The sequence below is a fragment of the Podarcis filfolensis genome (genome assembly GCF_964270895.1).
Source record: "Podarcis filfolensis genome assembly, chromosome: 4".
Taxonomy (NCBI): domain Eukaryota; kingdom Metazoa; phylum Chordata; class Lepidosauria; order Squamata; family Lacertidae; genus Podarcis; species Podarcis filfolensis.
Genome location: NC_139607.1, coordinates 57574696 through 57590605, shown reverse-complemented (window position 1 = coordinate 57590605; position 15910 = coordinate 57574696). Strand labels below are relative to the sequence as shown.

At 39.5% G+C, this 15910-nt stretch overlaps 1 protein-coding gene and 1 long non-coding RNA gene across 3 annotated transcripts in view; one reads left to right on the top strand and one right to left on the bottom strand.

The window, feature by feature from the left end:
* Positions 1 to 15910, top strand: part of CXADR (CXADR cell adhesion molecule) — a 45453-nt gene that overhangs the window by 15863 nt on the left and 13680 nt on the right. For both annotated transcript variants that reach the window (XM_083611310.1, XM_083611309.1), the window contains exons 2-6: positions 10602 to 10762; positions 11111 to 11309; positions 12460 to 12612; positions 14947 to 15069; positions 15185 to 15323. In XM_083611310.1, coding sequence (XP_083467436.1) covers positions 10602 to 10762; positions 11111 to 11309; positions 12460 to 12612; positions 14947 to 15069; positions 15185 to 15323 — 775 coding nt within the window. The remainder of the gene's footprint in view (positions 1 to 10601; positions 10763 to 11110; positions 11310 to 12459; positions 12613 to 14946; positions 15070 to 15184; positions 15324 to 15910) is intronic.
* Positions 15108 to 15910, bottom strand: part of LOC310761462 — a 37112-nt gene continuing 36309 nt past the window's right edge. The window contains exon 2 of the long non-coding RNA XR_014547509.1: positions 15108 to 15269. This is a non-coding gene — a long non-coding RNA (uncharacterized lncRNA). The remainder of the gene's footprint in view (positions 15270 to 15910) is intronic.

Below are 15910 nucleotides of genomic sequence, written 5' to 3'. Positions count from 1 at the left end.
CAGGAAATGTTGGTAATCCTATAGTAAGAAAAGCTGCAAAATCCTATAGTAACTAAAGCTGGGGATATAAGGGGAGGGGAAAGGAGTAGTTTGTTTTCTGTTTTTTTACTTACTACAAAACCCAGAGGTGGGACAGAACTCACAGCTTTTGCTCATTAAACGTTTATGGGGAGAAAAGGGCAGGGTAGTTAATGTCTCATGAATGGAAAAGCAGGGATTGATTGATTGATAGATTTATATTGATTAAATTTGTATACCGCCCTTCATCTGAAGATCACAGGGCAGATCACAACATTAAAATACATAATAAAAACAAAAGCAAATCAATAACCCCTCCTCACGCAACACATTTAAAAGGCCAAATTCTGAGCATTTGTAAGGTCTTACTTCAGTGTGCATTCTTTTATGTTTAATAAGATCAAATGGAGAAGTAAATCCCTTGTCGCAGTCTGAGCGTTCTTATGTCCTCTCCACTTCATGGGTTCTGTGGTGTGCAATAAGCTGTGTGCTGCTCTGGAAGCCCTGCTCACATTCCAAGCATTTATAAGGCCTCTCCTTGATGTGGATGAGTTGATGTCTAACAAGGTTTGATTGAGAACTATACCCCCTACCTCAGTCTGAGCACTTGTGTGGATTTTCCCTTGTATGTCTTCTCTAATACACTTTAAGGCTGTTCTTCAATAGAAGCTCTGTCCACATTCTGAGCATTTAAAAGGCTTCTGTTTAGTGTTGGTTCTTTGATGCACACTAAGGTTGGAATGAAAAGTATACCTCTTGCCACAGTCCGAGCATTCGTATGGCCTCTCCCCTATGTGGGTTCTCTAGTGTGCTTGAAGGCTGCTGCTGTAATTTAAGTTCTGCCCTCGTTCTGAGCATTTATAAGGCCTCACTCCAGTGTGGGTTCTTCCATGTTCAGCAAGCTTTTCCTTGTAACAGAAGCCTTTCTCCCCACATACTTGGTACACGTACGGCCTCTCCACAGTGTGGGTTACTTGGTGTAAAGTAGGGCTTTGCATGAAGCGTTTTTTCACACAGTTCACATTTATAGAGATGCTCTTCAGATGTGGGAGGGTGGTTGCTAGTAGCAAGCAGGTGAGTTAATGTGCAGAACCTTATATATTAGAAAGAAATCAAATTGGGAACACCTAATAAACAGTTAAAGTAAGTCAGAGCAGGCTTTGTAATTTTCCTTGTTACATCTGTTTAATGCAATGGCTCTCAGTATCTTAACCACATTTGATTTCTGATTTCCACAGTTGATGGCTCGACCACATGTTGCACGGATTCTTGTTCTGCATCCTTCTTACTAGTCCCTAGTAAGAGTCCCTAGAGCATTTCAATGCGTGGAAATGAACAGGATAGTCCATTGGTGGTGAAAGGGTGTCTCCCAGGAAGTGCAAAGCATTCCACTTCTACTACAATGCGGCTCACTTGCGGCCAAAGCACCTGTCAGTTACAGGTGGTTGTGATTGGCAAGGAACCTTCTTTTTGTGGGAGGAAGGATATATGTGAAGACAGATTGTGCCTACTAAAAAGTTGTGAATTGCTGGATTGAATGATTGTTGGCTTCACTTTAATTATTTAAAGGATTTTTATCCTGCCCATAAGCTAAGACTTCCCGAGCAGCTTACAGATCATTTAGTTAAACCCAACAAGACAGTCCCTGTCCTCAGGCTTTCAGTCTTAACTTTGGGCCTGTACAGATAATGCAGTGCAAATCAGATCTGATCCCATGTGATTAATCCTAGACATTCAAACTAAAATGTGCACACAGTTTTCAGACGGAAAAAACACATTTCTCAGCAATAATAATTTTTAAAAAATTAAGATGTACACAAACTGTTCACCAATCTTTGTGTCTTAATTTTTAATTTCATTATTTGTTAATTAAGGAAGAATGCTAAAATTCCCATTTTTGCAGTTCTTGTCTGGCAGGCATAACATGTCTTAAGTATCTGATAGCTAAATATTTTATTCGTTTTTGAATTTTGTTCTAGCCTTATGTGTCTAAAATAACGAAAAGACGCTGCAAGGTTTTGTTTTAGAGTTTGTCTTCCCTCTCTAATTGAGAGTTTTTATTGAGTGTTCTATGTTTTAGAAACTTCCTTTCATTTCCCTCAGTAATAGTCTCTAGAGGTCTCTGGAAGTAATTATATATTACAAAGGGAAATGTGGTGGTCTTAATTCTGTGTTTTCTTGTAACATCAAAGCAGTGACAGGGTTGGCAGTTGCAGTGGTGTGGAGATGGAAGGAGGTGCATAAGCTTTCTGCTTCCTACCATTCTCACTGCAAATGCCCAGCCCAGCAAATGTTTACTGGTTTTCCAAAGATGTGGGTAGGATGTTAACTAGCTACCGTGTAGTTCTGCTCTCTCATTGTTAACCACTTTCTAGGTAGTGTTTTCTAGGCAGGCACTGGGCAGCCAATCTGTAGTGGCAAAGGTTTGTGGCAACACCTATATAGGAGCTGGCCGGTGTGACTACAACATAGTCTTCTCTAGGACAGTCCAGCCTCTCAGGCCAGGTGGGTTGGGCTGCAAGAGTACTTTGACACAGAACCTGCGAGCCGCACACTGAGTTCAAATTGTAATACAATAAAATACAATATATACAAAATAAAAGGAGGAATCAGAATACAGTTGTACCTTGGTTCTCGAACGCCTTTGTACTTGTACGTTTTGGGTCCCAAACGCCAAAAACCCGGAAGTAAGTGTTCTGGTTTTCTAATGATTTTGGGAAGCCGAGTGTCCGACGCGGCTTCCACTTGAGTGCAAGAAGCTCCTGCAGCCAATCGGAAGCCGCACCTTGGTTTTCAAATGGTTTCAGGAGTCAAATGGACTCATAGAACAGATTAAGTTCGAGAACCAAGGTTCCAGTGTACATAACAGCTTCTAACACAGCACATTATTAATGTTTACAACAACCAGAAAAATCATTAAGTGGTCCACCAAAGACCCTCAGCAATTTTCAAGTGGTGGTGGTGGGGAGAAAGTTGGGAACTACTGGTATTGAAGATTTACTGAGGAGAAACTACTCAGGAAGAAGACTAGGAACTTTAGTTGACTGGAAGTTTTAGATCAGAAATAGCAGCAGTGGAGTTTGTTAGCACTGTCTCGCCAACAATTGACTAAAACATCCACGGATGGAGATCTATTTTCTCCTTATTTAACTGATACCGCAGCTCCCTTCTTTTCTGGGTGCAAGAAGCTTGTATGTATAGTAGTTACCTTCTCGTTAGTGGTGCCCACCCTGTGGAACGCCGTCCCATCAGAAGTCAAAGAAATAAACAACTATCTGACGTTTAGAAGACATCTGGAAGCAGCTCTGTTTAGGGAAGTTTTTAATATATTTTTAATCTTTTGTTGGAAACCGCCCAGAGCTGCTGGGGAAACCCAGCCAGAAGGGTGGGGTATAAATAATTACTACTACTACTACTACTACTACCACTACCACTACCACTACTATCACCTATTGACCAATCCTATAATGATGATGATGATGATGATAATAATAATTTATTTATATCCCGCCCTCCCCAGCCAAAGCTGGGCTCATTGCCATGTCCTTTCTGCTTCCAAAAAGGTAGCAAATATCAAGTGATGCTCGGTTAGCTCCCTTAAGTGCAGACCATTTCCTATGTAGGATTGTTTTAAGGATTGTAGCATGGATTTCTATAAAATATGATTGAGGTAGCCTAACATTTCTCTAGTATTTTGTCCTATGCTCATGATTCCACTAATGATATGCTCAGTGCCAGAAAACTCTTGACAGTGTGGATGCCGTCAAAAGAGTTTCACATATGGTTAGAATTCACATTGAAGCAAAGACTTATGCTGGCCACCACTGATCTCCAAATGCCCACACTTACTGCCTCCACCAATTCCATAAATGAATAAATGCATACTTCCTAAGGGCAGGGTCATGCAGCTAAAATACCTTTTTTAGGTCGTTATCATCATCATCCCTTTCCTTGTCCTAATTTTCCATGTGTAACATTCTCTACTTAATGATAATAGGGCTTTGTTAGGTATCTATTTTTTTTAAGGTGTGGGAGGAGAGAAATGTCGCCCTGCATGACACTCTAGTAAAGTGGCTGTTACTGCCCAATTGGAACTGCTACAGCTTGCACTGCAACATGGGGCAGTTGGCTTGCACGGTAGCGACATGCAGAGTCTTCAGCTACTGCGAGCCAGCTTGTTCGTGCAGTACCACAGAAGCAAAGCCCCCCCCCCCATGGCTGTCAGAGAATGGGGAGAAGGCAGGTCAGCTGATGAGGGAGGGGAGTGTGGACAGGAGGCAATGGCAGCACACAGTCTGGAACTGTTCCCTGGTGCGTTGCAGAAAGGATACTAGGAGGAGAACTTCCCAACCTCTGCTGCAGGTTTGGCTTGGCTGTCCCCTCCCAGTCTTGCCCACTTAATTCTAGAGTGGGGGTGCCCCCCTTTCATGCGAACGCCACTCTGTATACTCCTTCCCATCTCTCTGAGTCCCTTCCTCCTTCCCTCTCACCTGGCTGCTCTTGGCTGGCCCAAAAACAAAGGTAAAAATAACAAAACCGCAATCTGAGACCAAAAGAAACTCAAACCAGCAACCACAAAAAGGGGCTGTTTGGGAAAGCCGTCTCTTAGCATTAATAATAAGGACGATAATGATTATTATTATCCTATTCCAAGTACTTCCACAATTGGGCCTTTGTTTTTTACTATTCTGCTGAAAAGTGTGAGTACCTAGGATTTCAAGAACTACGCTGTCAAGGAAAGTTTTGCTCATCTGCAGAAGTTTACATTTGCAGCTAAACTAAAAAAAAATCTTCTCTTTACCTGTCAGGTTGCTTAACAAATACAGAGACTCTCTTTGGGAGCTGCAACTATATTTAACATAACTGCAATACAATCCTCCTCCTCATAGAGGTGTCATATGTCCTTGGGAACTGCTGTTAAGAGAGTTGCCTTAGAAACATCTTCAGTCTCTCCCAAGTGGCACAATAGGTACCTGGATTCTGTTTGGCTACTATATTTACTTTTTCAGCCAAGAAGGGATGGAAATAAAAGCATGGTCACACAGAAGTATATTATATCTAATCATCCATCCCAGGTTACTTCATAATGTATGTAAAGTATCAATTTCATTTTTTTTGGGAAACCCACTCCATTTATCCATTCTACAGTGCTGGCCAGTATCTTCAAAAATACCTTTAAAAGCTTAGTGAAAGGAGGTTTTCAGCTGGTGCCTACAGTCAGATGATATCAGTGGCAGTCAAAACCCCAGGATGGAGGATGTTCTGTAATAAAGTTGTCGTTTCTGAGAAAGCCCCTGTCAACTCCTAGACCTGCAGATTACAGAAAAAGGGGGTTCCTCCAATTGATTCTCAAAGCACCAGCAGTACAGTATGGGAAACACATTCACTCAGGTAATTTGGTCCTAAGCTGTTCAGGGCTTTTTTATATGTCAAAACCATCACTTTTAATAGGGCTCCATAAGAAAAGGCAGACAGTGCAGGTCTCCCAGCACTGTCATTCCACGGTCCCAAGTTGTTAGGCCTATTAGACCTCCAGCAGCTGCCTTCCTTATGCACTAGCTGCAATCATTTCAAGGGCAGCTCCACATAGTACAACAAATGAAAATGGGTAAAAGCCCTGCTAGATCAGACCAAAGGTCCTTCTAGTCTAGCTGCCTGTTCTCATTGTGTCTGTTCACAAGCCAGAAAATGAGCACAATAGCACTCATGATTTCTAGCAACTGCTTATCCTTGAAGTCATGATTAGTAGCCACAGATCACCCAAACCTCCATGATTATGTCTAATTCTCTTTTAGTTGGTGGCCACCACCTCATCTTGTAGGAGTGAATTCCATAGTTGTACTGTGCACAGTGTAAAGTAGCACTTCTTTTTGTTAATTATTCAAGAGTCTTTGGTGAGAAATTTTATTAAAAACTTAGGTTGTGCTGCGAACTGCATGTCTTGCAGTAGGGTGCATGAAAGACATTACTTTTCCCACAATCCAGAGAAACCTTGTGAATATCAGAGTCCTCCATTCTTTCTGGACAACCCATAATTACTCCAATTTGTAAGTGTCCTAATGGGAGATAAGACAGACTTTTCCTTTCCAGTAGAGGCACAGCAATGTACTATTTCAAATGCATCTCAAGAGTACCAGCAAAGTACCATTTCAAGCAATGAACTCCTCCACCTTGATGCAAGACTTGTCAGCATCAAGACAGGGACTTCAAATCAGTTTTGGACGATATATTGCTATATTGCCGAGCCCTACACTCCAAAACTCAGGAAAGGCCGTGACATTCTAGGGGCAGGACAAAAAATGGCCGGGGCAGCAAAGCACCAGTCACACTGTTCTCAAGTTGTGTTGTGTTGTGTTACAAATATGACGTTGAATTTCATGCACTGCAGCACAAACTAAATCTTAGAACCACAAGAGAATGTGAAGTCAGTGCACAGGGGCCAGAGTGTTGCATCAAACAGTCAAGTTGGCAAACATGCATTGCTGCACATGTCAGCAACTGGTGAGATAACAAATAACGCTGATGCCATAGGCTCCCTCATTCTGTTGATAATTCTTTTGACCACAGGACTGACTGGCTGGTGCTCTCTTTTACTGCAGCTGAAAGAAAACAAATGTTTTCTGAATTTGATAAATGTGTCTCAGTAGAGCAAGGCCATCAACTGTTTGTTGCTAGGAGAAATGTTTGGTTAACTTTTAATTAAATTAGATTCTGTATTTGTTCAGAAAATGCTGTGAACACACTAGTTTTTAATAATGGAGATATATTTTTATTTATATATTTATAGTTTTATTTTTTTTATATGAGAACCAGGAGTATATCTGTTCAACTGCAGAAAACATTAAAGCTGTGCTGTGAAGTAACGTGTTAAAAAGTATTTGCTATGACATAATTTACTGTGAGGACTGTACTGGTAAGGACTGCATCAAACAATGTATAGTCCCTGGTAAGGACATACATCAAACAATGTATAATTTTCCAAGTAAAATAGACAACAGCTCATGTAGTAGGATTTGACTTTCCTTGCCTCTGCCCAGTAGCAGGTTTTCAGTGTCTGCCTTGGAAGGTTGCTGGGGTAAGTGTGGGCTCTCTGAAGCAGATTTTGGAGATCCCCATTGGGTTGCAGAAGGTGAAGTCTTCTTGCATAAGTAATTCTTCTCTTCCAACGTTGGATTCCTCCCAAAACTTATACATGAAATTTCAGTTTTAATTATGTGTTTGATTTATTTATTGCTATCTTGACTTTAAAGATCTATGAAGATGCTGAAAACAACACAGTTTGGTTCTGTCCATGCTAGCTTAAGAAAAGAAATAGACATTTGTAGTGTAGACTATGAGCTTGAGTTAATTACAGGCAACAACTGTCTGATGCACGTCTGTGCATGTGTACATCACGGCGAACTGGAAAAGGAGGTGGGGTGGTCTTATGTGTGCTCTGTTGTTGCACGCATTGGCCTGGAATGCAACCTCCACACAGATTGGCTGTTGCCTGTATTAGAATGTAGTTCTCTGAATATTTTACTTTTTAGTAATTAAGTAGTACCCTAATTTTACATGAAGGAAACTAGTGTGAAAGCTCTTGTGGTGGTATGCTTTTCATGTCTACCTGGTCTGCTCGTATATCTAGCCCAGTGTGGTGCCCTCCAGTTGTTTTGGACTACAAACCCATCAGCCCTAGCCAACATAACTGCTCTGACTGGGGTAGTGAGAGTTGTAGTCCAAAACTTCTGGAGGGCACTAGGTTGGTAAAGGCTGTTTCCTATATAGCTATTAGAATTATAAAGTTAGAAGGGACCCCGAGAGTCACGTAGTCCAACCCCCTGCAGTGCAGGAATCTTAACATGTGGTTCTCCATCCAAGTTGAAAACATACAGGACCCTGCTTAGCTTTGGAATTGTGCCAGCAGTTCTATTGCTGCAACAGTAGGAAGATGAAGTCTATAGGGAAAGTCAATGCATCACTTACCTTGAAAATTGCCCTACATTGGTGTTCATATGACACTTCTGTAAATCATGTAGACTGAAAACAGAGCCTGGTGAATTCTTCATTGTGACCCTAGTGCTTCTGCAGCACCGGGCGTATTGATCGTTGCATTATAAGCATGAGTTGAACCACAGCTCTGGCACAAAACCAAGAAAATGGATTTGGTGTTTGCGCTTGCATCTTTCTAAGATGTGCATCCCGTTCAGCTCTAACATTGCATGAGGGAGCTTTAGAACTGCAAGATTACATTTCATGTCCAAGTAACACATTCTGTCTACAGAAAACCCACACTTCCATACATGTGAAAGCTCATGTGAGCTGTCCGAGAGAATGAGAAGAGCACCACGGTACCACCAAAACATTATGGAAGAATTTCATGTTGGAATGTTGGATAAATTTGAGGGGAGGGGAGGGGAATAAGATTTCTATATATATCTAAAAGGGCTTTTATCCCAGATATTTCTGGCAATATATCTGTGTTTATGTTTTATTTCCTATCTTGTCATACCTTTGTAGAAAACAGTATTGGACAAACAAAAATCTGTTTTAAATATAAATCTATATGTTACAGCATATGTTATGGATTAGTGGCATTTAATAACTCTAGTAGTGTATGGTGGTATAGCAATTCTTGCGTGACTTATCCTTTGTTACTTGGATGTTAATGTAAAAACAGTAGAAATCTGTCATAAAAATCTAATTGGTAGCAAAAAACAGTATAGGAACAAGTTTGTTTCTTTTTTAAGCATTGCAGAACACACCTCACCATTTATATGGAATAATTTTGAAAACTACTTTTCACTTTTTTTTTAGAGTTGAGAACATATATTCTTATTTAGAATCCCCAAATTTGTACAAACATTTCTCTTGGTCTTTACTTAACTATCTCTGAAAAAGTTCTTTGGCCATTATGCAGATGTTGTAATCATTTGCTTGTGTCAGAAATGTGTGTGTCAGAAATTTATTGTCCTTCTGAGTATAGCATGCAACTGAGGATTATGCTGATGTTCCAGGAGGAGATGAAGCAGAAAAGGCTGCCAAAAGCATTAGATCTGAAAACTCATTTGGGATTTTATGAAAATGCTAAACTACACAGTTGTTTAAAATTAAGCTGTCTTTGTCTGAAAATGGAACTTCATGATATGACTGTAGATTTACTGTGTTCTCTTTTGAAGAACGATGTGAGAAATGTCATATGAATTCACTGAGAAATAGCAGTCATATGTTGATAGTCCTACACTTAAAATTATATAACTTGTGAAAAATAGGAGGAATGAAGTAAACGTTTCCTGATTCTAGTGAATTGTTTATCAAACAGTGGCCTGTTTCTCGTGTTACATTAAGCCATAGTTAAAAGAAACGATGGTTTAATGTGAAGAAGCTGCATGTACCACTGTCCAAAAGTCCACACTTCACTCCTCTCCTGCTCCTGCTGTGCTGTAAAAGAAACAAGCCAGAATCTCACCTTTTCATGAATGAAAACATGAGCTTGTGGTTTTTTTCTAAGCTAGGTTTGTTTTGGGGGGAGAAACTAATGATAAGTCCGTGTTCGCACATGATGACAAGCCAGACTGTGGCTTGTTTCATTTCCAGCAGGGGAGGAATTGAAGTGCAAATAGCAGTGCATACAGCATGTCCACATAACTGGTTTACCATGTGAATTGGGCCAATATGTCAATACTAGATTATTGTCTGAATTTGGACACATGGGAGTCTCAACGTTTGACATTACCAACTTACGCCCCCCCCCATTTTCGTGGGAGAGGGGGTAGTTCAGTAATAACACAGAGAGAGTGTTATGTACTGAAGTTCTCACCCTGGGCCAGCAGGGGGATACTGTAGATAGTTTTCACTCAGGTCCACATATGCAAATAAGAGATTGAAAGTGACATTCAGTGATTGGGTAGTTACAGAAAATGGTTACTGTTGCGTTCTAGTGGAGCTCTATATAAGCAGGCTGGCTGAACCCTTCAGTTCAGTTCTTTTCTGGCCTGTGAATAAACAAGAGCTATTTGAAGAATTGCTGTGTCGTCTGATATATTCACCCACAACTTAACAGAGAGAGATTTATGGCTGCTCAGAATGACTCCATGAAGTTATTGCAATGAAAGTGCTCAACTTTGCCTTCCTCGTCCCTTAATTTTATAGCGTGTCTCTTAGATTGTAAACCATTATTGTAAAATGGAAACTACTTTTGCTGTGATAAAAGGAGGTAGATAGTATACTGTTACATCATTATGCAGGTACCGTGGTTGTAGAATTCAGTCCTACTTGCTTTAGCCTGCACAGCGTTGCACTGGCCTTTAAGTATAGCAGAGTAATGAAAAAGGTATGCAACATCTATTTAACATAAAAAATTCTTCAAAAGATATGAGTAATGTTTTAGTCCCTAAGGGCAAACAGCTAATGTAATCACTGTTTCCTTTGTACCTTGCAATACATAGAAATGCAAGAGGTTTGCAATAGTTGGTTCCAAGTCACGTGGTTTATTTAGATGTCTAAAAGAGAGAGAAGCTATTCCTATTTTCAAAGTTGTGCATACAATATATTTTCATACTTTTTAAAACTTCTAAGGTGTTACAATTTTGGTTTGCTTCTAGATCTCACTGAGGGCGTAACAATAACATCAACTGAACAGACGATGGTAACAAAGGCTCTAGGAGAGAAGGTTACTTTGCTCTGCCAGTATACTCTTGCAGCAGGAGATGAAGGACTACTTGACATTGAATGGGTTGTCTTGGAGCCAAAAAAGGAGCAACCAGTAAGTGAAAACCTTTATTAAACTCCTAGGTCTTCCATATGTTTCACTTCCATTTTGAACGTAGGTGAGCCCAAAGCTGAGACTAAGAATTCAAATGTTTAACCTAATGTCCTTCCAGAAAATAGTTCTAGGACATATTTATTTACTACTGGGAAAAATCGAAATCATATTGGATAGAACATACATAACTGTAGAGCATGAGACTCTTAATCTCAGGGTTATAGGTTTGAGCCCCATGTTAGGCGAAACACTCCTGCATTGTAGGGGGTTGGACTAGATGACCCTAGTGGTCCCTTCCAACTGTGATAACTCATATACAAGATAGTCATCTGTCTCTTTTCCTTTCAGGTAATTATGTACAGTCAGGCCACGGTTTATGATAAGTATCATATGGCTGGGCGGGTACAGTTTGTTAATCAGAACCCAGCTGATGGAGATGCGAGTATTGATATCCTGAACTTACAGCCGGCTGATAGTGGCACGTACCAGTGTAAAGTGAAGAAGGCTCCTGATATGCAGACCCACAGAGTTCAGCTGATTGTACTTGGTAAGATATTTCTAGTTTTGCAATTGCATAAACTGTACATAGTGCAGGCTCGTGACACTCTTTTCTGTTGAGAGCTGTATTTGCTTGGAGATATGTGTTGGCTGCATGTTGGCAGGGGGCAAGGCTGCAGCAGCAGCATGTGGAAATGGGGCCAAAAGTAGGTGTGTCCGCCCCCCCCCCGCTTTCATCCCTTTTCAGCAGTCTGCGGAATAGGGGGAATAGATAACTCTTTGCTTGCAGAGGGCTTCCAAAATTCTGAGCTGCAGGTTGCCCTGCTTTAGTGAGTTATTAAAGGTAAAGGGACCCCTGACCATTAGGTCCAGTCGTGGCCGACTCTGGGGTTGCGACGTTCATCTCGCTTTATTGGCCGAGGAAGCCAGTGTACAGCTTCCGGGTCATGTGGCCAGCATGACTAAGCCGCTTCTGGTGAACCAGAGCAGCACACGGAAACGCCGTTTACCTTCCCGCCGGAGCGGTACCTATTTATCTATTTGCACTTTGATGTGCTTTCGAACTCCTAGGTGGGCATGCATACAATTAATATTACTTTTTATCTGATTTTATAAAGTGGCTGTAAGTATTGGATGAATAGTTGGAGATTTGCTAGTATTTATTTTAATTCATATAATTTATATATCATCCTTCATCCGAGGATCATAGGGCAGTTTATAGTATTAAAACAAACAGAACTATACCACCACCCCTCCCACACAGTTTAAAAGGCCGCAGTCTAAGCACGGTAAAGAGGAGTTGTTAGATGGACAGTATTTAAATCAGCCCCCTTATTATCTTGCATTAGCTGGGCCAGGAAATAAAGCATTTTGCATGCCATATTTCAGATTAAAGGGCACAATGACCATAAGTTTGTTACATTTCGAAGCAAGACATAGTACAAACTGGTGGGTGGGACAAATATGTGGTGTGATATGCTAAGAAATGGCTCTGTAGTTGGTCTCATGGAAGAAGTAGCTTAATCTTTTTGAAATTGTAGTAACAATTTGTTGGCAAACTACTGATATTTGAAAGAAAATAAAATATGTGTCTAAAATGTCTGTGATGTGTGTATAGTTTATGTTGCGGCTACATATACCATTTAATGAGTACATAGTTCTAAGTTTGCATTCATAGTACAATAATATTCTTTTAATAGAAAAACCTCAAAAGACCAAATGCTATGTCGAAGGATCGCAGGAGATTGGAACTGATGTTACTCTGAAATGTAAATCCCAAGGAGGCACTCCCGTTATAAGCTACCACTGGGGGAAGATGGGTAAAGAAGGACTTCCGGACAGATCATCACTGAGTATGCTTCTATATTATTACTGTCTTTTTCATATTTGAACACGAGTGTCTGTTCCCTTCTAACTTCAAATGCTAAACTAATTACAAGCAGAGCTTTGAATTTTAAAGAGTTGATTTTTAAAAAATTGAGTCTGCTCTGCTGAGTTTCTTTAAAGAATTTTCCAGAGATGTTTCCTTGGGCCATGAAGGTAGTAAAAAAAAAAATGCCCCCTGGTGAGCTCTGGAACTTGCCGAAAAGAAGAGTTATACAGTGGTACTTTGGTTTAAGAACAGTGCTGTTTATGAATGATTCAGTTTACGAACTCTGCAAAACGTGGTGTCCCGGTTTGCGAACTTTACTTTACTCAGTCCAAGAACAGAATCTGAATGGTGGAAGGGCACAAAAATGATTTCTATCATGCATTTTACTGCAGTGATTTCCAACCTTTATGAGGATGCTTTTTTAACCTCAAAAAATTAATGGTCCCCCACATGCTAATTGTTGTAATTTTATGCAACTTTAAGTCGTATAATGAATAATGAGCAAAAAAAGTATGAACACAGTAGCATTTTTAAAAGAAAATGCAAATGTGCCAAAATCAAAGAAAGCAGCAAGGATTTGTTTATTTATTTCCTCAGTGTACCCACAAATCAAAACCTAAGCAATTAATTCCAAAAGGTATTGCATATCAATTTATCTATAAATTCATTTATTTCTCCAATATGCCCCTTGATGAACCCAATGAATACATTCAAAAAGGTATGAAAGACACAAGATAAAATTATTTATTTCCCCAGCACACCCAGTGATCAACAACATAACTAAACAATCAAATTGAACCAAAAATTTATTTCTGAGTAATACCCAAAAGAATTATAAAGAAAACTTTAATTGTATATATGTATACATTATATGTATATAATTATATGTATACATTATATGTATACATTATATGTATATAATGTATACATTATATACATTATATGTATATAATTCTATATATGGCAATTTATAGAATCATGACTCTCTTGTATTCTTCGGTAAGTTTCCTAATCACTGTAAGTAAATCTACTTATATATGCAGTTAATTAGATTCTATTTCATTTATAGTTTTATTTGTTTTGTTTTTTTAATAAGGTGGCAGGCATGAGCAGCAAATGCTGCTCAGAACAGCAGGCAACCCTAAAAGGTCTGATGCCCAAATGATCTCTAAGACAGAAAACTCCCCCAAATCAGCAAATTTTATTCTTTAATAAAGCACCAAAAGTAATCTCCACTGCTGCCGTAACTGAGGAACTCAAATGCAGCCAATAATTAGTAGGCAGAAAGTCCACAGCATGGAGATCACTAAAATTAAATTGAGGGTCTACAGCCCTCTACAACGGTGTATTTCACCTTCTACAATAAACCCTAAGTGTTGTGCATCATAAAAGGCCCGAAAACGCCAAATGCAACATGCCTCTGCTACGTTCTTGCAACTTGCCACCAGGTTTTCCCAAGTACACCTCACAGCAACAAAAGAAAGTAGAGAAGGCATAGACCAGTGCTGTTGAACCATGTTCCCACAGTTTCCAGCGGTCACAGTCTCCTCAGGGATAACGTGGCACTCTTGGGAATGTTGCTGCAAAGAGGTACAGCAGCATAGGAAATCATCCAACTGCAGACTTGGAGCAGCGTTACCCATGGATCCCTTGGGGGTTCCTGGCCCTAAGGTTGGGAAACAGTGTCCCAGTTCCTTAAATATTTTGTTAATTTTTCCTATTAATAAAACTATAAAAGCAGGCTGTTCTCAGCAGTCAGTTAATTAATTTTAATAGAAATTTTCATTGGATAATACTAATAATGTGAATTATAAAAAAGCTTGGAAGAAAATAGTATCCTCTTGTAATACTATGAAGCTTATCCAGGCAAGGTAGAAAAACCCAAATCTCCTAGATCAACCTAGATTAAATGGGTGAGTAAATATGTGGAGGCAGGAGTTTTTCCAGACACCTTATGAAAAGTCAGTTTAAGTTATAGCTAGTAAACATCTAAATAGCAGTAGCAGATTTGGTTGCTAATCAGTTTGGTACCTCATAGCTACTTCATCTTGATTTGGAGGGTGATTATAGCAGCAGCCCCAAGACTATTCCTAATAGGAATGGGGTGAGTGAGTTGGCAGAGTGAGTGTCTCTGAATATGTTTGGAAACCAAACTTCTTCTGCACCTTAGCTGTGCTGAATTATTTTGTGTAAGTAATATGCACAGTCAAAAGTTAAACACGTAAGAACATAAATCCATGCTTTATTGATTCTTCCTACCGATGCTACTTTTGACAAATTCTAATTAAGTTTATATGTATATATATATTTACAGATTCAGATACAGGTGATCTTTTGATTAAAAATGCTTCTCGGGCTTCCTCTGGCACATACAAATGTGTAGCTTCCAACAGAGTTGGCGCAGATGAGTGTTCTCTTGTGCTGAATGTCACCCCTCGTAAGTATTATGTTTTGAAAGCAAAAACATAGAAATAATAATTTGGTAAAGCTTTATCATTAAACTGAAAAATTAATTCCTGCCATCTCATACATCATTGTTCTATTTGTTTTAGCGGTGAATAGAGCTGGAACCATTGCTGGAGCTGTAATAGGGACTCTTTTAGGACTCTGTTTATTAGCTTTTATCATCTTCTGTTGCTGCAAGAAACAAAGAGAGAAGAAATACGAAAAAGAAGTGCATCATGATATAAGGTGTGTCATTCTGGCATGAGAAACTAGGCATGAGCTCAAAAATTTAATTGTCAATTTTACAAAATGTTTTGACAAAGGCATATGCATGAAATACCAGAAACGTTGACATCTACTCATGTACTTCTTTGACTACATATTTTTCCCTTGTCCTGCCCTCAGTTTGAAAGCTCAAAGTTACTTATAACTTATACAAACAATTTAAAGAATATTAAATATATAAAATAGTGTGTATAGGGTTTATAAGACTAAAATATCCTAACAACTTGCCCTGTGGAAAGTAGTACATAAACTACCAATTTGAACTATTTCACTAAAAAATCACCACCTTGCTTAATCTATACAAACATCCTTTAAATGCAGGGGAGACTATGTAGTGTATGTGCCAAAGTTGGCCCCTAAGAGGCAGTTTCATAAATGTGTAGTCATTCCTTAGATCAAGTACCTGGTATAGTATTTCATGCTTCAGCTATTTAGTGGTGGCGGCAAAGAAAGTTTCTTGGCCATCATTGCATTCACAAGTATCCATCCAACACACCATTGCAGAGTTACCTGACCAAGAGAGCCTTGCTTTGACACCATTGAAGGCC